Source organism: Seriola lalandi, unplaced genomic scaffold (genome assembly GCF_002814215.2).
Source record: "Seriola lalandi dorsalis isolate HSWRI2012SDOR001 ecotype SW California unplaced genomic scaffold, Sedor1 jcf7180002052131, whole genome shotgun sequence".
In the NCBI taxonomy this organism is placed as follows: Eukaryota; Metazoa; Chordata; class Actinopteri; order Carangiformes; family Carangidae; genus Seriola; species Seriola lalandi.
In genome coordinates this window covers 453,275-469,922 of record NW_019522684.1, presented here as the reverse complement: position 1 = coordinate 469,922, position 16,648 = coordinate 453,275, and the positions used below count along the sequence as shown (strand labels likewise).

Below are 16,648 nucleotides of genomic sequence, written 5' to 3'. Positions count from 1 at the left end.
TTTTTAATTAACTTGGAACAGGAGAAAAATGTGGAAGGTGGGGGTGTAACTCAAGGAATAGCTGCACATTCAAAAATCAGTGGTCTGATATTCAGCTGCTAAATGCTTTCTCTCTATTACACATTAAATCACAAAAAACAATAACAAAATACAAGCCCAGGGAGAAATGGCTTGTTTCTTGCACACTGCACATCATCCAAGTAAATGTTATGCGTAAGGTCGACAACAAGGCCACACTGTTTTTTTATCCACAATACTAATAACCAGCAAAATAATCTCAGTCCGAACACAAATGTCATTGCCAGTACATGGGATAAAACATTTGCTGGGCCAAAAAGAAGCATCTTATACTTCTGTGGCAATCTCCAGCATCAAAGAAGACAAGCCTGCAGTGTTAGAGCTAATATATTTCTCTCATAAACCTGTGCAAGGTGCTGCATTGCCTCCTGAATTGCTGAGTAGGCCTAGATTGAGCCAGTTTGAAATTGTGAGTCAATCAGCTCAGGCCAGGCACAGTGCATCATCGCTCGTTTGCTTTGACCTTGGGAGATAATAATGGCACTAAACTGGGTGTATGTGTGGGGTAATAGCACCGTGATTAAAGAATTATGTAGGAGAGCATAAACACTGGCGTGTCTGCCAATGTGCACAATCATTCACCTAAGCCTGCGGGAAGACTGCTGCGGTTTCGATAACAAAATGATGAGGGGGGCAAGGCTTGTAACTTGTGTACATTTGTGTATACAGTTTAAGTCTTAAGAACTTTGTACTGAGTCTCATAGCTGTCCTGATGTTCTCATGTATATGCATAAATATGGGCTGGTGAATTGGTCAACAAAGCATGAACTGTTCCCAGTTTGCTGTCGTCAAACCAAACAAAGCTGATCATAAATATGTGCCAAGCAGATGGGGACTATTATAAATATTCATTTCTGAATTTATACATATCCTGGATGTAGACATGCAGTTGTGCACTTCTGAACCACACAAAGAACTACAAACATTCCCGAGGCTCCCAATACCTGTCAGCTCTCTTCCTTATGCATTCTCTTTGATAAAACACACGGGAACCAATGCATTTACAAAACACAGGAAAGAGTTGTGCTCAGTGTGTTTTTAGGGGAGGAAAAGACTTGCTATAAAAATCTGAAGAAAACCTGCAGTGAAAAACTTAATCTCAGCGCAGAGAACTAGCTGTTTGTGCACAAGGAAAAATAAGCTACAAAAAAGAAAGACAATTAAAAAAAAGAAAACCGAGTCAAAATAATTTAGAAAGAATAAAATGCCAACTACAAGATAACGTTTAAGAGGATTAAAAATTATTTATGGCGATATGGTTGAACATAACATTACCTCATCTATTTTCAAAGGGGAACAAAGAGACAACTTTGCTGTTGTGAAAGCTCTGGAAAGAGACAATTCTGTTCCCTCATTTTCTTTGAGTTAAATCATTCTGTCATTGCTCAACACTAACAAAACATGACACTGTCCTGTCCCACACCATAGGTCATCTGTGCAGGCAGCTTATTATGACCCATAGTTACGTTTTATTTATGGGCAACTCTTTAATTATGTAATTATGACCGGAGAAAAGGAGGAAGTTATAGGGAAGTATAGGGTGACAAAGTTAGAGTTGGGAGGGGGTTGAGGTGGATGGATAATTCAACAAAACACAGGACTTTCACTTGTTCCCTGTTTGAAACCAAACGTTAAACATAACCAAGTAGTTTTTGTGCCTAAACTTAATCAAACCGTGACCGTTCGTGTTTAATAGTGTTACCATCATGACAAAGGTTTTTATTTGTGTAAAAGCAATAGCTACCTTGTGATTAATTAGAAGGGGGTAGCAATTAATGTCAGTGCATAGGGGACCTAAGCTTGAGGATCTTGTGGTTTTTATTCCCTTGAATGTCTATTATGCATAAACAAAACATTGGGAAAAAAGAGCAACATTGAAAAGGGTCTTACAGTTAGCACACCCTTTAGCAGCCTGACAGACTAGTAATTTGTATGTCTAAATGTGTTAATGTAATATACCCTGCTGTATCTTCGTGTTCAGTGCCATGCTCATAATTGTCATAATTGCTACTTATCCAGTCTAAAAGCTACAAATAAGCAAATAAATAATTCTTTGGGTGACATTCATTTTAATCTGAGATGGTATCTGACTTCTTCCCTTGAAAACATTTCATGTGTACAGCCAGAGCAAGAGAGAACGTCCCCTGTATTTCAAATTACGACAGAGACCTTGTACTCTGACTAAACACATCTGTAGGACTGGGGACTATGATTGAAGGAAAACTGCGTGCAAGCTTGTTGAAATGGAACCCTGTGATAGACAAGGAAATTCCAGTTTCATGGACACAAGCCCGGCAAGGTCAACACTGGGTTCAACACCTGTGTGTGAAAGACTGAGAGGCCAAGGACCTTGATTCAACACTGAAGTGAAACTAGGATTCAAACATGTAGTAGAGTTACTAACCTGATTAGTCCAAATACATCACACTTCACAATAACTGCATGCTTTATCATGTTGTATTTTTCTTAATACATAATCGTCCTCATGTTAAATGTCTCACCTTGTAATTTCAATCAAGTGCTTTAAGAGGAATGTGGCATAGTCATTATTATTCATTCGATAATAATTAAAATACCCATCTATGAGTGTTAAATTGAAAATGTTGCCAGGCGTGTCACAATTGCAGCAATGTTCCGCCAAGATTTGCGGAGCAGTTAGAGGTAGACAATGACTGGATGATTTGTACATGTCTAGGGTGTAAGGGTTTTTTTGGTTATTCATTTATATACACTGTGGGGAATAGTCCCATCCACTGGCATACACTCAAAGGGATCATAAGAATGACCAAACATTCTAGAGCAGCATGAGTTGTTACACTGGAGACAGTGCTGCATTAGTAATGAGATGACTGAGTGTGTGACAGCTCTGTCTGGCTTCCCTGCGCACGCACGCACGCACGCACGCACGCACACACACACGCACACACACACACACACACACACACACACACACAGTTGGCTGGGCTGAATCTGCATGGTAATTAACCATAATGATGTAAACAAGAACTCATTCCACCAATGTCCGCTCCCGATGAACAGCAATCTGTTACAGTATCTGTGAGATTGCTGAGATTTACTCAGTTGAAGAGCAACTGTCGAGTTATGAGAGAGGCCTGCTTTGCTTGTAATGTATTTCACATCCTTCTTTCCTGCTCAGCTCCTTAGATCAAAGCAGAGGCATTTATCAGGTGCTGGGGGAAATGTTTGATGACAGTGTAGTGTTTCAGACTAGAGCACAACTCTAAAAAGATGGGAACCTGGTAGAGGAAAAACATACTTTCAGGTGTACAACAAGGACTAGGTTATTTTTGTTGATGTTTTGTACGTATTGGTTTAGCTAAGAAGGCTTCAAAGCAAACAAGACACCACCGTCCATGTACTGTCTCTAGTTCAGTTTTTCTCTTGTCGGAAACAATGCGATTCAAAGGTGGCCTCCCTGAGGCAAAGGACTTGAAACTTTCTTTGAAAATCAGCATTGTTGCAAATGACTCATTCTAACACCACAGTTTATCCAAATGAGATGTTGCTAATCAGAACTAATTGTCACTAACAATTGTTTCCTTGTGTAGATCCCTAAGCTTTTCTACTGTTCGCTCTGTTAGTCAAACCTGAGGTAAGAAATGAGTCACTTTCTCATTCCTGTTGTGAAGCAGAGACATAGATAGACAGCAACGGCTTTTGTTCTTCTGTATTGCCCACATTCTTCAGGTATGCTTAAATAATGCATGTTTATTATGGTGTTCTTGTCTCATGGCGAATGGCAGGAAAGACGTCTGTTTAATCAACAACTTCCTCTGACAGTCCCTCAGTTGGGTGTGAGCTGTCGCTTCTATTCTCAGATGGTACCGCAGAGGGATATGAGCCTCATAGAAATTCAGGAAGTCGTCTCCAGGAGCTCCTCACAGCCAGGTACAGCAGCAGAGAAAAAGAAGAAGTGAAAGCAGCCTGAGTGTTGAGCCTGAGTCTTATACTGCTTGACTGTGCTTTAGTACTTAAATTATTTGAAGAGCCTTTATTATTGTCAGAGCACATTAATCTAGAATGAAACTGCTGCCATTTCCCTCACAGAACATCTAGGTAGAGTAGCCTTTGTGGGAGACAGGGTTTAGTCTTTCTGATGATTGCTATGGCCTTCCTGTGCTTGTAATCAAGACACTGGCATGCTCACATCAGCCCACTCCACATGGACACTCTGGAGATTACTGCTTCAATCCCCATCAACTGTGATTACCCCTCTCGAGGTGTGTAGAAATGTCACATTTTACATATCCTAATATTTCACCTCGCATGAAGTTTGGCAGTCTTCTCTGGAGTGAGGGGAATGTCAAGGGAAGATGATGTAGCAGGGCCCAGACCTGAAGCTCCTCCTCCTGCCATGGTTTCCTCCTTTCCTAATCAGGGCACTGGGGTAACTGGGGTTTCAGTGGTCATTAACTTAGACTAGGTGGCAGACCACGACAAGCACTATCAGTGTAATTGGATCTAATTGGCCTAGTGTTGCCAATGACTCGGATCAGACAAACAGCATTGACTAATTTAAATGGTGGCGTGACCTTTTGAAAGCTTCACTCTAATTAACCTTTGTCGATGCATGCAGGTACTGTATGTGGAAGTGGGTTACGAGCAACCACTGGCCACAGACAGGGCCGGGTTATAATCACATATTGTAGGTAATTACTGATTGGGGAATGACACCCGGTGAAATCCTCTGTACTGGATTTTATTCCTCTCATTTGAGTGAGGTGTCTGGTTTTACTCTAGATCTCCAGTTGGATTAACACTGTGATAAACACTGCTAGAAGGCACAATTTATACCCAGGTAGAACAGAGTAAATTTCAAATTTATAAATAAACAATATCTCCTAGCACAGAGAGGGGCAATAAAAATGTACTGGCAATATTCTCACTTTTAGATGTGAGACAAAAAGATGGGTTTAAGAAAAACACATTCACCTGACATTAGAGGAAAGTAGTTTTAGTATTATCTCTCTCTGTCACAGCATTTAGCCATCATACTCTTCTGTGACATATGGGGCTTTATCTTTATAAAGCACAGGTGCATGCTGCATAGTACAGCAGCCAAAGATGTATGGCAGAAGAGGCAGACTGCTAAAAACTGCTATTTGGTAGAATCTTAAAAATATACTCTACTCGAATCATCTTTTTTCCTCACTACATAAGTGCAGCTGACCTGCAGTTCGCTGCAAATTAAGTTCACCAAATATTGTCATAAAGAATAAGATCTTGGATTCTATTATAGAGGAATTCAAAGTAGGAACTAAATGAAATACTGTGTGATATAGAGACAAAAGACCAACTGCGTTCTGTAAGCAGATCCGCGGGGAGCCTCTCATTCTTCTATCCCAATTAATGGCACAGTTTACTTTGCTATGATCAGAAGCCAAGTACATGCACAATCAACCCTCTATACTTCTCTCAGCCATTATATAATTAAATCTGGAGTCGCTTGCACTTGTGGACAATAATTTATGAGAAAGGGGAGAGAAGTGGATAGAGGAAAAGTTTGCACACGATCTGTTCAGTACATAAATGAGAATTAATTAATCACTTGGGGAGTCGGCATACCAAGATGGAATAGGGTGGAGTACAAAGTTGTTAAGTTTGATATGGTGGCATTTGGAAACATAAATAATGACAAAGACCCCCTAGTCCACTTAAAGACAGCAGTAAAAACACATTTTCAAATATCACCAATGACCTACATTAATAAAGGTGGAACAGTAAAAGTTATTTATAGCGTATCTTATATTATTCCTGAGGACAGAGGAGGTGCTTTAAAAATGGTCGGCCAAAACACAATGTAAGACGAGATTTAAGTCAATTTTGCCACCCAAAGCTCAGTGTGTTGTCTCTCTCAAAGACACCTCGGGGCATGGTAGCTTATCCCTTTGTTCTTCACTTGCTGTCCTTGTCATGTCAAACAGATCATCTCGTAGGGGCTATGCTATGCTTTTTGGGAACGCTGTCGGGCAAAAGGAATGGAAGCTAATGCTCCTAGCAGCCTTGGAATGAGCCCACAGAGAAGGGTGGCTAATCCTATCATTCTACACCATTCATCTCCAATCCACTTGGCTTTCAGCATTTTTCTCAACGGGCAATTTGTGGCTTCCCTGCTGGATCTCCTCAAAGCCAGTGTGTTATGACTACAAAACACTTCCAGGGCTGCCTGGGAGTCAGAGAGGAGGCCACTAAATGCAGTCTGCGACCCTGTCACTGTCCACACTGACAGCTGCCAGCCCACTGCGTGCTGCCAGAAATAGCTTAATGACAGATAGTTTCGGAAAGCATCAAATTGTGGCCTGTCAGCGTCAAATTAGGAACAAAAAGGAGGCTCAGTTGGCCATAAGATCATTAGTCAACAACTAAACTGCTCGCTGTATCTTGATGCCATATCCCCTTGAGACTGAAATGCTTGTTATTTCGTCTCAACCAAACACTCCCCAAAGACTCAAAAGGAAGGCTAAATTAAATGAAACAATAATGATGTTTGGGGTAAACATGGCTATTCTTTTATTCTAAAAGGTCACAGTCTAAGGGTTGTTTAATATGGTCTCTAAAACGAAACAGAGTAAGGCTGAATGGCTTCCAGATGGTGGCGTCCCCCTCCACACAGTCTGTCTGTTTCTGCCTGACAGATGCTGCACTTGCTTCCGGGGAAGAATCTGAACAGCCTTCCATGACTAACCAAGACAGGGGACCTGCATTAACCATCTTCTCGGCCTCATGTACTGTATGGCTTTTCAGCTCTTTAGTGAGGAGGTCCCCCAGGGTCTGACTGTACACAGATACAGTATACACATACCCAAGAGTGCATCGCTAAAATGCACAGACACACAGGTGAATAATTAAACTTCACCAGATACTAAAAACCCAATCGTTGATGCAAGAAATGATTCTTTCAATCACAAGATAATGTGATTGTCAGGTCTCACTCAGTGGTAACGAATATGCATGTTTTCAGCACTGCATGCCACCTTAACACACAAACTAATTACAGGAATTATTTTTTTTTTGTCTGTTGTCCATTGAAACTTTCCAAATACAATATGGCATGGTTCATATATCAGTGCAACCATGATTAGACATATTTAATATGTCCTAGCTCAAGCAAATATTGGAAGTCTGCTAGAGCATCTTCAATCGTACTGACCGGCAATGCAGCGTTATTATCACAATTCATGTCTAGAATCAATCCACCAAAAATCTATTTTCCTGGCTGTATTTCCTTTTCGGCTCGTCACCTGAGCCTCCTTTAAAGGCACACAACATACTGTAGTATAACAAGCAGTGAGCAGAGGAGGGGGCTGTTTGACAACGGGCTGCTCATCAGCCCAGAGCTGCAACTCTACTTACAGGCTGCACAGCTCCCACGGCTCCCCTGTGTGATGTTGCAAAGCCCAGCCGGCAATGCTGGCATTCTGGCTGTGGGCTGTGGTCAGTCAGAGCCCAGGGAGCCGTGACAGCCTGCTGCTCTTTCAGCCGCACCCAAAAAGAAAAAAAAAGAAAAAAAAAGAGGGGGGGGCACTGAAGCGTAAGAGCCCACTAGGCAGAGAAGAAATGAGCAAAGAACATTGCAAAAACAGTGGCACATTCACATATGCCAAAGGAAGAACTCACATAAAAGACATAGTGTATGTATGCACATGGGCATAAATACACGCTATAACTTTCCAGCATGCACTGCTGCCAAATGATTTGGAAAACACAACTCAGCAGGCCATCCAGCCATCTGATTTTATCCAGAGACTAAGACAGAGTGAGGGTGTTAAAGTCTGGACTGTTCCAGATAGCTCTCAACTACAGTGTGGGGGTTAAACGGCAGGTTTCCTGGCTCAGGTTGATCGTCATTTTTCATCTGAAGGCCATCCCTCACTAAAGCTTAGAACGGCATCCAATACTTACAGTTTGCCCTGTGGGCCATGGGTAGTCATATAAACAAAATGTGCACATCTGCCTTTACATTTCAGCCAATATGGGCTTGGCAAAAAGTCCAGCATGAGTTTTACGACTTTAGATAAACAATAAGCCACTACAGTGCTGTGTAGAGATGGTTATTTTTTTCTTATGCAACATTTAATGCCTTGTTGAACATTATCTAAAAAGACAAGAGGCCTTGGACAGTTTGCATAACTTAGCAAGAAATTTTACCCAATTATCTCTCAAAACTAAAACAAGGAAACAGGGGTCTGATATTAATGCCCTCATGAGCCACTGTCTGAGCTGCCCCATAATGGAGACTTTATGACTTTATAGACTTTATGGACATTCACTCAAGCTGTTATTTCCCAATGAGTTATTTTATGGTAATGGTAAGAATACAACCTAGAAACTCAGAAACAACCCCAAAACTCAGCCAGGAATCGCCTTAGGTTGTCTAAAAGTCACATTTTCTGTCTTCCCCAGTTCTGCCCCAGTGGAGCTATGAATCAGTGCAACATTACTTAGGGACAGGAAAAGCTCTTCTATCAAATTTCTGACTGCTGGGGATAATAGTAAATGTTCTGTCATACACAGTGAGTTACCCTAAGGTAAAGGAAATGCAATTCAGTGCTGAAACTCAGTAGTATTGCCTGTAAACTCTCTGTCTTGACATGCTACAGTCACAAGAAGATTTTGATGTGATGACTGTGGTAGCTGTACTGTTTCATAGCCTAAAGGGTGTCTTTGAGCTTTAAGAAACAGGGATTAACTACCAGGCTCTGCTTCTTTTTAATCTTTCATGCTCAAGTTTATTTTGTGTTAGGCTTTGTTTTGACTCCTATTCCTCTATAATGCCTTGGAATCCCCATTAGTGAGCCAGCTGTCTAGGATTCCTAAATGTAGCACCCCTCTTTCGCCCACTTTGTAGACCCACTTGGCGGGGAGCCCGTCTTCCGTGGGATCTCTTGTTTCTCTCACATAGCAAAGCTCATAGTGAGACCCTTTCAGATGAGTCAAAATGAGCTTAGTGCTGATCAGCTAACCAAAAACTTGGACTCTTTGTGCTCTGCACCAAGAGACTGCAAGACTGTCTGTTAACAAAGAATTGGGACCAGAGAACCCTTAGAGCCTTAGAGTAAGTCTTGCATATCAAGGCAGGCTAGAGTAAACCAAATCAAGGCCACATCCTTGCTTGAAGAAAGAAACAGCTATTTCCCTTTTACTTGTGGTAAAAAGGTTTTCTGTTGTCCTTGCAGCAAGGAGAGACGAAATGGACTGTGGCTAAGATAATGTAATGTCTAGGTTCAGCCTACAAGGCCAGTCCATCGCAGAACACCACTGTTTTCACTGAAGGCCTTCTCAGCTGTATAAATACATCAGACAGGATCCAGCCTGCTCCCTGTAAAAACAGAAACTCTGTCTCTTATAAATATATAGACTATTGGATAAATAAATCAAGAGATAGGCCTAAACTAAATAAATCTCTGTAATGTGCCAGAAACAAAGCAAAGCAGACAAGCTGGTTCCTGCATTGAGGCCCAGAAGGCCCGGTGACGCCTCAAGCCCACCAGAGTAAATTATTCCACTGTGCAAATGACAGTCTAAAGTAATTAGTATCATTGTGTCTCATCATATCTTAGTGGACACAACAGTTATTAGGGAAGTTTAAAGATCAGCAGGCATGCTGCTGATTTTGATATAACTTCAAAACACTTACCATAACTACTTCAGTCACAATCCATTTAATTCCTACCCAGAGGTGTCCGTTGCACTTATAATAAGTTGCCACTAGAGCAGGAATTTCTTACAATTATCTTTAATGAAACTGGCACTCATCTATGTCTCCTCTCTCTATTGGTAAGTACTTCCATTGATTGGCAGTAGGTTGGTGCAGAAAATGTGATTTGTGGCTATTTGGTGTGATACTGATTTGTTTACCCTCTGTGGGCAGGGCAAATCCATATATCACATGGACCAGACTGAAACATTCAGTCCAGAAGCTGGGAGAGTGTGTGAATGATCGCCTGCTGCCAGCTGTGGGTATTTTGTGGGTATTGTTTCATATAAAGCCCTTATGATTCAGCAACAATTAACTAAACCTTGTGTTTTTATGTGTTTTCAAGATGAAAATGCTTCTTGAAGAGGTGGCGGAGACATACCCAAGAATCAAAACATCTGAAAATACTTTCTGGTGCTAATTTCTTGAAAATAAAAAAAGAATAAATGGCACATTTACATCAAAGCCTTTGCAGAATTTAAGCAAGGTCACCATTTTCCAACCTTAAAATGGTTTCCCGAACAATGACAAAGGAAAACCTGCGTAGTTATTCATTGTGGCAATATGGAGAAGTGGATACCAAGACCTGCCTTTCATTTAATCACAAGCCAAAGTGGTCTACATGAAAAGCCTTCATTTGACAAACATGAAACATTACCATTTTGTTGTGTTCTCTGTTGCTTTTGTTTAAATAAAGAAGATTAAGGTTTTTTTCAGAGCTGTATCTAAAATGAAAGATGCTAAATCCTTTTGTTCTTGTACCTTTTCCCAATTTCCTAAAAAATTCAAAAACAGCTTTTCTCACTGAAGGCTTATTCACTGTCAAACAAAAACACAGAAGCATATAATTTATTTCTTTCAAGCTGCACATAACAGAGACAAATTTCTCCTCAGATAAGTGTGAGTTAGCGTACTGTACTCACCACAGTGCTCAAGCCATGCTCCTTCATCAGCCTGAGGGAGTTCTGGTAGCAGGATGTGAGGTCATTGGTCTCGGTAGGGCCCACATGACCTCTGGCCACTGGGCCCACGGTGTGGATCACATCTGTCGGAAGGGGACAACACACAAAGCTCATTTCAGCACAGCCTACTTCTGGCAAGGTTACACGGTTGGCAGTATTTCTAGTAGTGCAATGGAGCCTGGGGATAAGTACAATGCTGTAAAACCTTTTAGTTGTCTGCCATGCAGCTGAGCAGTTGAGCCAAAGTTTTCAGAATCTGCAAAATCATCATCAAATACAAAATACGATAAAGTTCGTCCTCACAATGAGACAAAGGGTACAGCAATAACAACCCACTGTCTGAAATGAATGCATTTATTCAGTAAATGAAACGGCAGCTTAGATAGAAAATCAATTACAAGATTCTTTTATGCCATCTACTCAAATATTCATACCTCTCCCTGTACTCTCTTTCCCTTCGCATAGTAATGTCTTTACCTGTCAATCATTGGTCTCCTTGTCTGGCATGCCCAGACTGAGGAATGCAGCTTCTTAATTGAATCATAGGATTGATGACAGGAAAATAAGAGAATGTAAGCAGTGACTTGACAGAGACAGAAATCTTCTGCATTCTTCCTAACTACCCTTGGCCTTCTCAGTGGTGGACAGGACAGGTCAAAATCAGCACACAAGAACTACTGCATCACCCACAGATCATTGCAGAGTGGTTCCCCACAGGTGTCGCATTCAATGACACAGTAAAAAGGAAATTAATATTTTTTAATAAGAGAGCAAATATCAATGACTGCAGTAATAACACTTCTCTATGTGTATGAAAATATGCTACTATGTACACCTGATAATTCCTCAAAAAGTTCATTAAGGTTTGGTGCAATATCCTGTGAACTTTAAGCCATGAAGCCATGATTGATGCATGTTTTTCTGTTTATTTAAAAGCAGTCAGTTTCAGAGTCCAAATAAATGTCTTCTACTTCATTCAGCAACCGTGGCTGGTAAATCTCAATTCATGGCCCATCAAATATAGATCAAGCATGACTCATACATTTTTAGTTTAACACATCAAGTCTGCATTTCTGTGCAGTGAAATATTAAACCCTGTTTAAGTATGACTACTGAGAATTCAGACCTGGTTCAGGTGGGGACATGCAAGGACAACCAAACAGCCTGTGTTTTAAAATGCTCTAACCTCATGTGTTTTCTTACACATAACCTCACCATTTACTTCTAATGTAAAACACTTAGCTTCACTTTCCCACAGAATAAATGTAAGCCATATTACTACTCCACTTCACCATAAATCATTTATAGATTAAATTTAGTTCTCTAGTTGTATGTCTGGTTGCTTAATAGGTCAGAATGATAAAATGCATGGGGAACTGCTATAATCAAGTGGCTTTCACTGGTATTGCTCAAAGGGGGAGATTTTGTGTTTGGGAAAGTTAAGAAACAAGGGGTTTGAGTGATCCCCAGCCAGGCTGAGGTTGGGCTGTAATGAGAATGGAGCTGTCTGAAGTATTGTCTTTTTCCAGAATAGCAGGCTGAAAATTGCATAGCACAATGTGGTTATAATGGGACACGTGGTGAGTTGTTTTTTGTGCATAATTCATGAAGTTTTTCACTACAAGAACGGCAACACGCCAATTAGAGTGTGGGTAAGCGCCAAAAACCTGACTACTGGTGAATTCATGAAATTTTAAACAGTTCTTATCTCACCAGTACCGATGTCTCTACTCGCATCCTCACAACTTCCACATCAAATAAATATTTATACAGCTGTGTTTCTGTAAGGCGAAAGACATATCTCACTTTGTAACTAAGGAGGGATATTACAGGAAGGACAGTCAGTTGCGGTAGAGCTCAAAACCCTCCAACAGCTGCTTCAATATCTCTGTAAACTTAAACACAAATGACCCCTCTACCCTTGGACTTGGAGGAATTGAGGTTATTTATTTTGTTCAGACGAACGGCACAATTGTTTTGTAGACCCAAAACAATCCAATGATTATTTGCAGTGAGATGTTACAGGCCATTAAGCTGCAGTAAAATTATCAGGATTTTTTTTTAATCATAATTTTCAAGACTTGTATCTACTGAAAAAATCTAGTCCAGTCCTCTGCAGAGATACCTAAGTACAAATTTAAATAATTAGTTTAGTAATACGAACAAATTTAACCTCGTCAGTATAGTGCTTTAGCTATAGACAGGTTAACCTTGAAGATACTCTTGCCTTCAGGAAAATGCTCTAAATATATGAAAATACATGATTTTTCAGTGTTTGAAGACTGAGGAAATGATTATTTATGACCACACTGTTTTTTAATACATAAATTATACAAAGATGCTCTTTGCAATAAGAGTTTGAAAAGCTCTGGCAGATAATCCATCCAACATGGGTCTTTATCATCATTGTTGTTTTTCTCCTGGAAGCCCTCAGCTTTTATTATAATTTATATCCATTAGCTGACAGACACATTTAAGTGTATCAGTGTTTTTTCGTTATTGAGAAACACATACCGACATATGTTTATCATTATCTCTGTGCAACCTTCGAACAAGAGGCACATAAATCTCTATCTCAGAGGGGCTGAAAAGATTACTAGCGGTTCTCTTGCAATGCGGGGGTTGGGCTTGATTGCAGGGATGATAACGGATGCAGAAAACATCAAGAGAAATGTCCTGATGAAATATGTAAAAGGGAAGCTCTGTTTTGTATGTTGAGAGGAAAGGAGTCAGTCAATATCGGAAAATTTCAAATCCTCACACCAAAAATGAAAAAGAGGAATTCACTTGTGAAAAATAAAGAAATATGGAGATGACTAGGAAATAAAAGGCCTGTAATGTCGACATTAACCTGTAAAGAAACAGAACAGAACTACAGAGGCTAAATTACTAGACATGGTAGAGCATCTAGTTTGCTCTCAGCATACAAAATAAGTCATTAAGGAACTATTCTTTATCAATCCCCGCTGCACACACTTCCTTCAAGACCGTCGCCTTGCCAATTTCACCACTAGTTAATGAGCTTCATTCCAAGCAATGTTTTTTTTGCAGCTTTTCCACCAATGTGTCCACTGGATTTGTTTATTGCAGTCCCTTGCTTGGGGCTACAGGGTCAATAAAAGAAAAGACTGATGATTGCCATTCAAACCATGTATTCTTTCCCTGTGAGCCTATAGGCTCTGCAAAGACAAACAAACAAAACCAACAACAAAACTAAATAATCTCGCAAGTTTATTCTTTATAAAAATAAAAGTTGAAGGTGTGAGGACTCAACCACACTCGTATTGACTGACCATATCTATTGTGGTGTGATGACACTCAATACTGAGGGAAACATGACCTAACTACTTCCCTCAGAATGTTTGAATGTTTATCCTCTCTGTTACTATGACCACTCAGCATGGACAGATATGCTATAAACTACATTTAACTTTTAACAGAGGGACTGCAGAGTCTTTTAATTGTCTTCAATCTTTTTCATTTGAATGGAGGAAATATGCCATAGTGCTTGCATTATGCTGCCTGTTGTGGACTTCTAATGTACCCTGATTAGCACATTTCTCCCATCAATTCTAGAGAGTCAATAAAAAGAACTGAAATGGAGAAACATGTAGCAAGTTGCAAAGTCAACAGAAAATTGTTGTTTTTTTATCTTTTTTTTTTTTTTAAATTCAGGACTATCACACAAACAACTTATTTGGTGACATATTCTCAAATCCTATTCAAGCAAAAAAAAAAAAACAGCTTTATGCATACATATGTTATAGAAACTACTTTTGATGTTTCTACTGTTTTTTGAGTTCAATCAGCCTTGAAAGAAATGACCGCAAAAATGCATTAATACAATTAAAAAGACACAAAATTCAGAATCCACACAGCCTTTGCTTGAATACCCTAAGCACCAGAGTGTGCAACTTATCTTTTCCTTCAGTTTGTAAGGGAGGGCGTCATATTTCTGTAACAGTGAGGGACCCTGGAGAATAATGAGGCAAATAACTGTATAACGGAAAAGATGCTTTTAAATATTTATCCATCAGGTACAGAGTGCTATGATAACAACACAAGTGCAAGTGTAAGACATAATTCTCACATGCACTTCTCAAGTCAGACTGATAATAAAACTTTGTGTAAACCAGAAGTAAATTTAATTCGGGGCGTGATCGTGTTGTTCTCCTAACCCTAATAACTGTAAACCGCTGTTGAACGTTAGAAACCACCACACAGGGAAGCTGGTGACAATAATAAGAATTAATGTTAATAATCGACACATTACATTGTGACAAAAATTTGGTTTGGTTCAGTCAGCGAACGTGCATGGGAAAGACACATTATGTAGAACTGATCCATTTCACAGTTTCACTTTCAGAAGATGCACCAAAGCTCTATTTTGGTTGAAAAGAAAAAAGGGTGGTATTGTCTCTGTCTTGGTTTAAAACTGCACTAGAGCATCTTGTTCATGCTGGAAAAAAAGGTAAGATGTCCATGACCTGTTCAAGACTGTTTCAGATTGACATATACAAAAATGCTGAGGATATTATACAAAACACTATAGGAAACCATTAGAAAACTTAAATGCAAGCTATAATTTCGTTATACAGACCTATTCAGATGTCTAAAATATCTTGACATATTCCTTCAAATTGCAAGGGGCTAACTTTGCACTGTACGGCTGCATTATGTAAGAAAATATGAATATCACATGTGGACTCAATATTGGCACATTCTTAATAGTAAAAAGCTCAGATCAGGAGGAAAACCTAAAGCAAAAAATAAGATGAAAAAAAAATTCTGAGCGAGACATTTCTAGTGGCAAGTGATTTTCAGGATGTCTGGGCTGTTCAGGATGGACTGGACACAAAATGACCCCTTAACACACCAAGTGTAGAGCAAGTGTGTGAACATCTTAGATGAGCCTAATAAAATATTCCTCAGCTCTGGGAAAGCTGAGGAATAACTACCAAGGGGACATGCTCACTTCAAAGACGCCACTTTCTTAGCAACTAAAAACTCTTTTGAAATATCTAGACTTCATTTAGAAGAGAAGTGCTGTGGTATTTCAGAGAGGGACCAGCACTCCACCGCCTAATCAATCTTTCATTTTAACTTGCCCGTACTGACTTGGAGGCTTTAGCATTCCACGTAATAACAATTCCAAAAGGCTGAAAATGCTTGAACACGTTTACTATAGTGTGGCCACTCCTGAATTCTCACATTCTTGCAAACAACCCTAGAAGTACAGTATCAACAGCATGAGTACCAAACAGATATCTAGATATGGGAGCTTCATCTATTATAATTCACAAGAGCTATCAGATAATAATCAAACCGGTTTTGTGCTGCCCATGGCAATTACCTTCTACACTTAAGAATCAACAAAGCACGTAATGACTTACAGCTAATTGAGGAATTCAGCCAGAACTGAATTTAAACGTAGTCACCATTATTAGGGGTTAAGCCAGATTTTGTATGGAGAGTGGACTGTATAGGCTTATTAGTTTGTGAGGGCCTTGGTAATAGAATTAAGTGTCCCTCTAAAGTTCTATGACTGATGCTGAAAATCAGCAACTGCACTGTATTCACTGCACTCTTGATTTCACTGTGGTGGCCGAGCCGTTTTCAAATTATTTTTAAGTCAATAGTTAGCTCAGTCACTATCTAATTCCCATTTCTAAGGGTGGAACAGCACAATGAAAACACTGGTTCAATTTAAATATATTGTTATATATAGTTTCCTAATTAAGAGAAAAGGTTCTTTGCATAATAATATCAGTAAAAGCACCATCAAAATTAATGCTGGGTCTGTTATGAAAAGGGTCCCTGGGGAAAGTGAACTGCAGCTGGCTGGGATGGCAGGGCATGGGATATTTCTGGAGAAGGTGCTTTGTGTTGT

General features: G+C 39.8%; 1 protein-coding gene across 1 annotated transcript in view; it reads right to left on the bottom strand.

Moving 5' to 3' along the window:
* The window catches only part of macrod2 (mono-ADP ribosylhydrolase 2), a gene marked incomplete at its 3' end in the record, with an annotated part of 305,651 nt that overhangs the window by 27,110 nt on the left and 261,893 nt on the right, over positions 1-16,648 (bottom strand). The window contains exon 6 of the mRNA XM_023400106.2: positions 10,720-10,841. Within this exon, the coding sequence (XP_023255874.1) occupies positions 10,720-10,841 (122 nt within the window). The remainder of the gene's footprint in view (positions 1-10,719; positions 10,842-16,648) is intronic.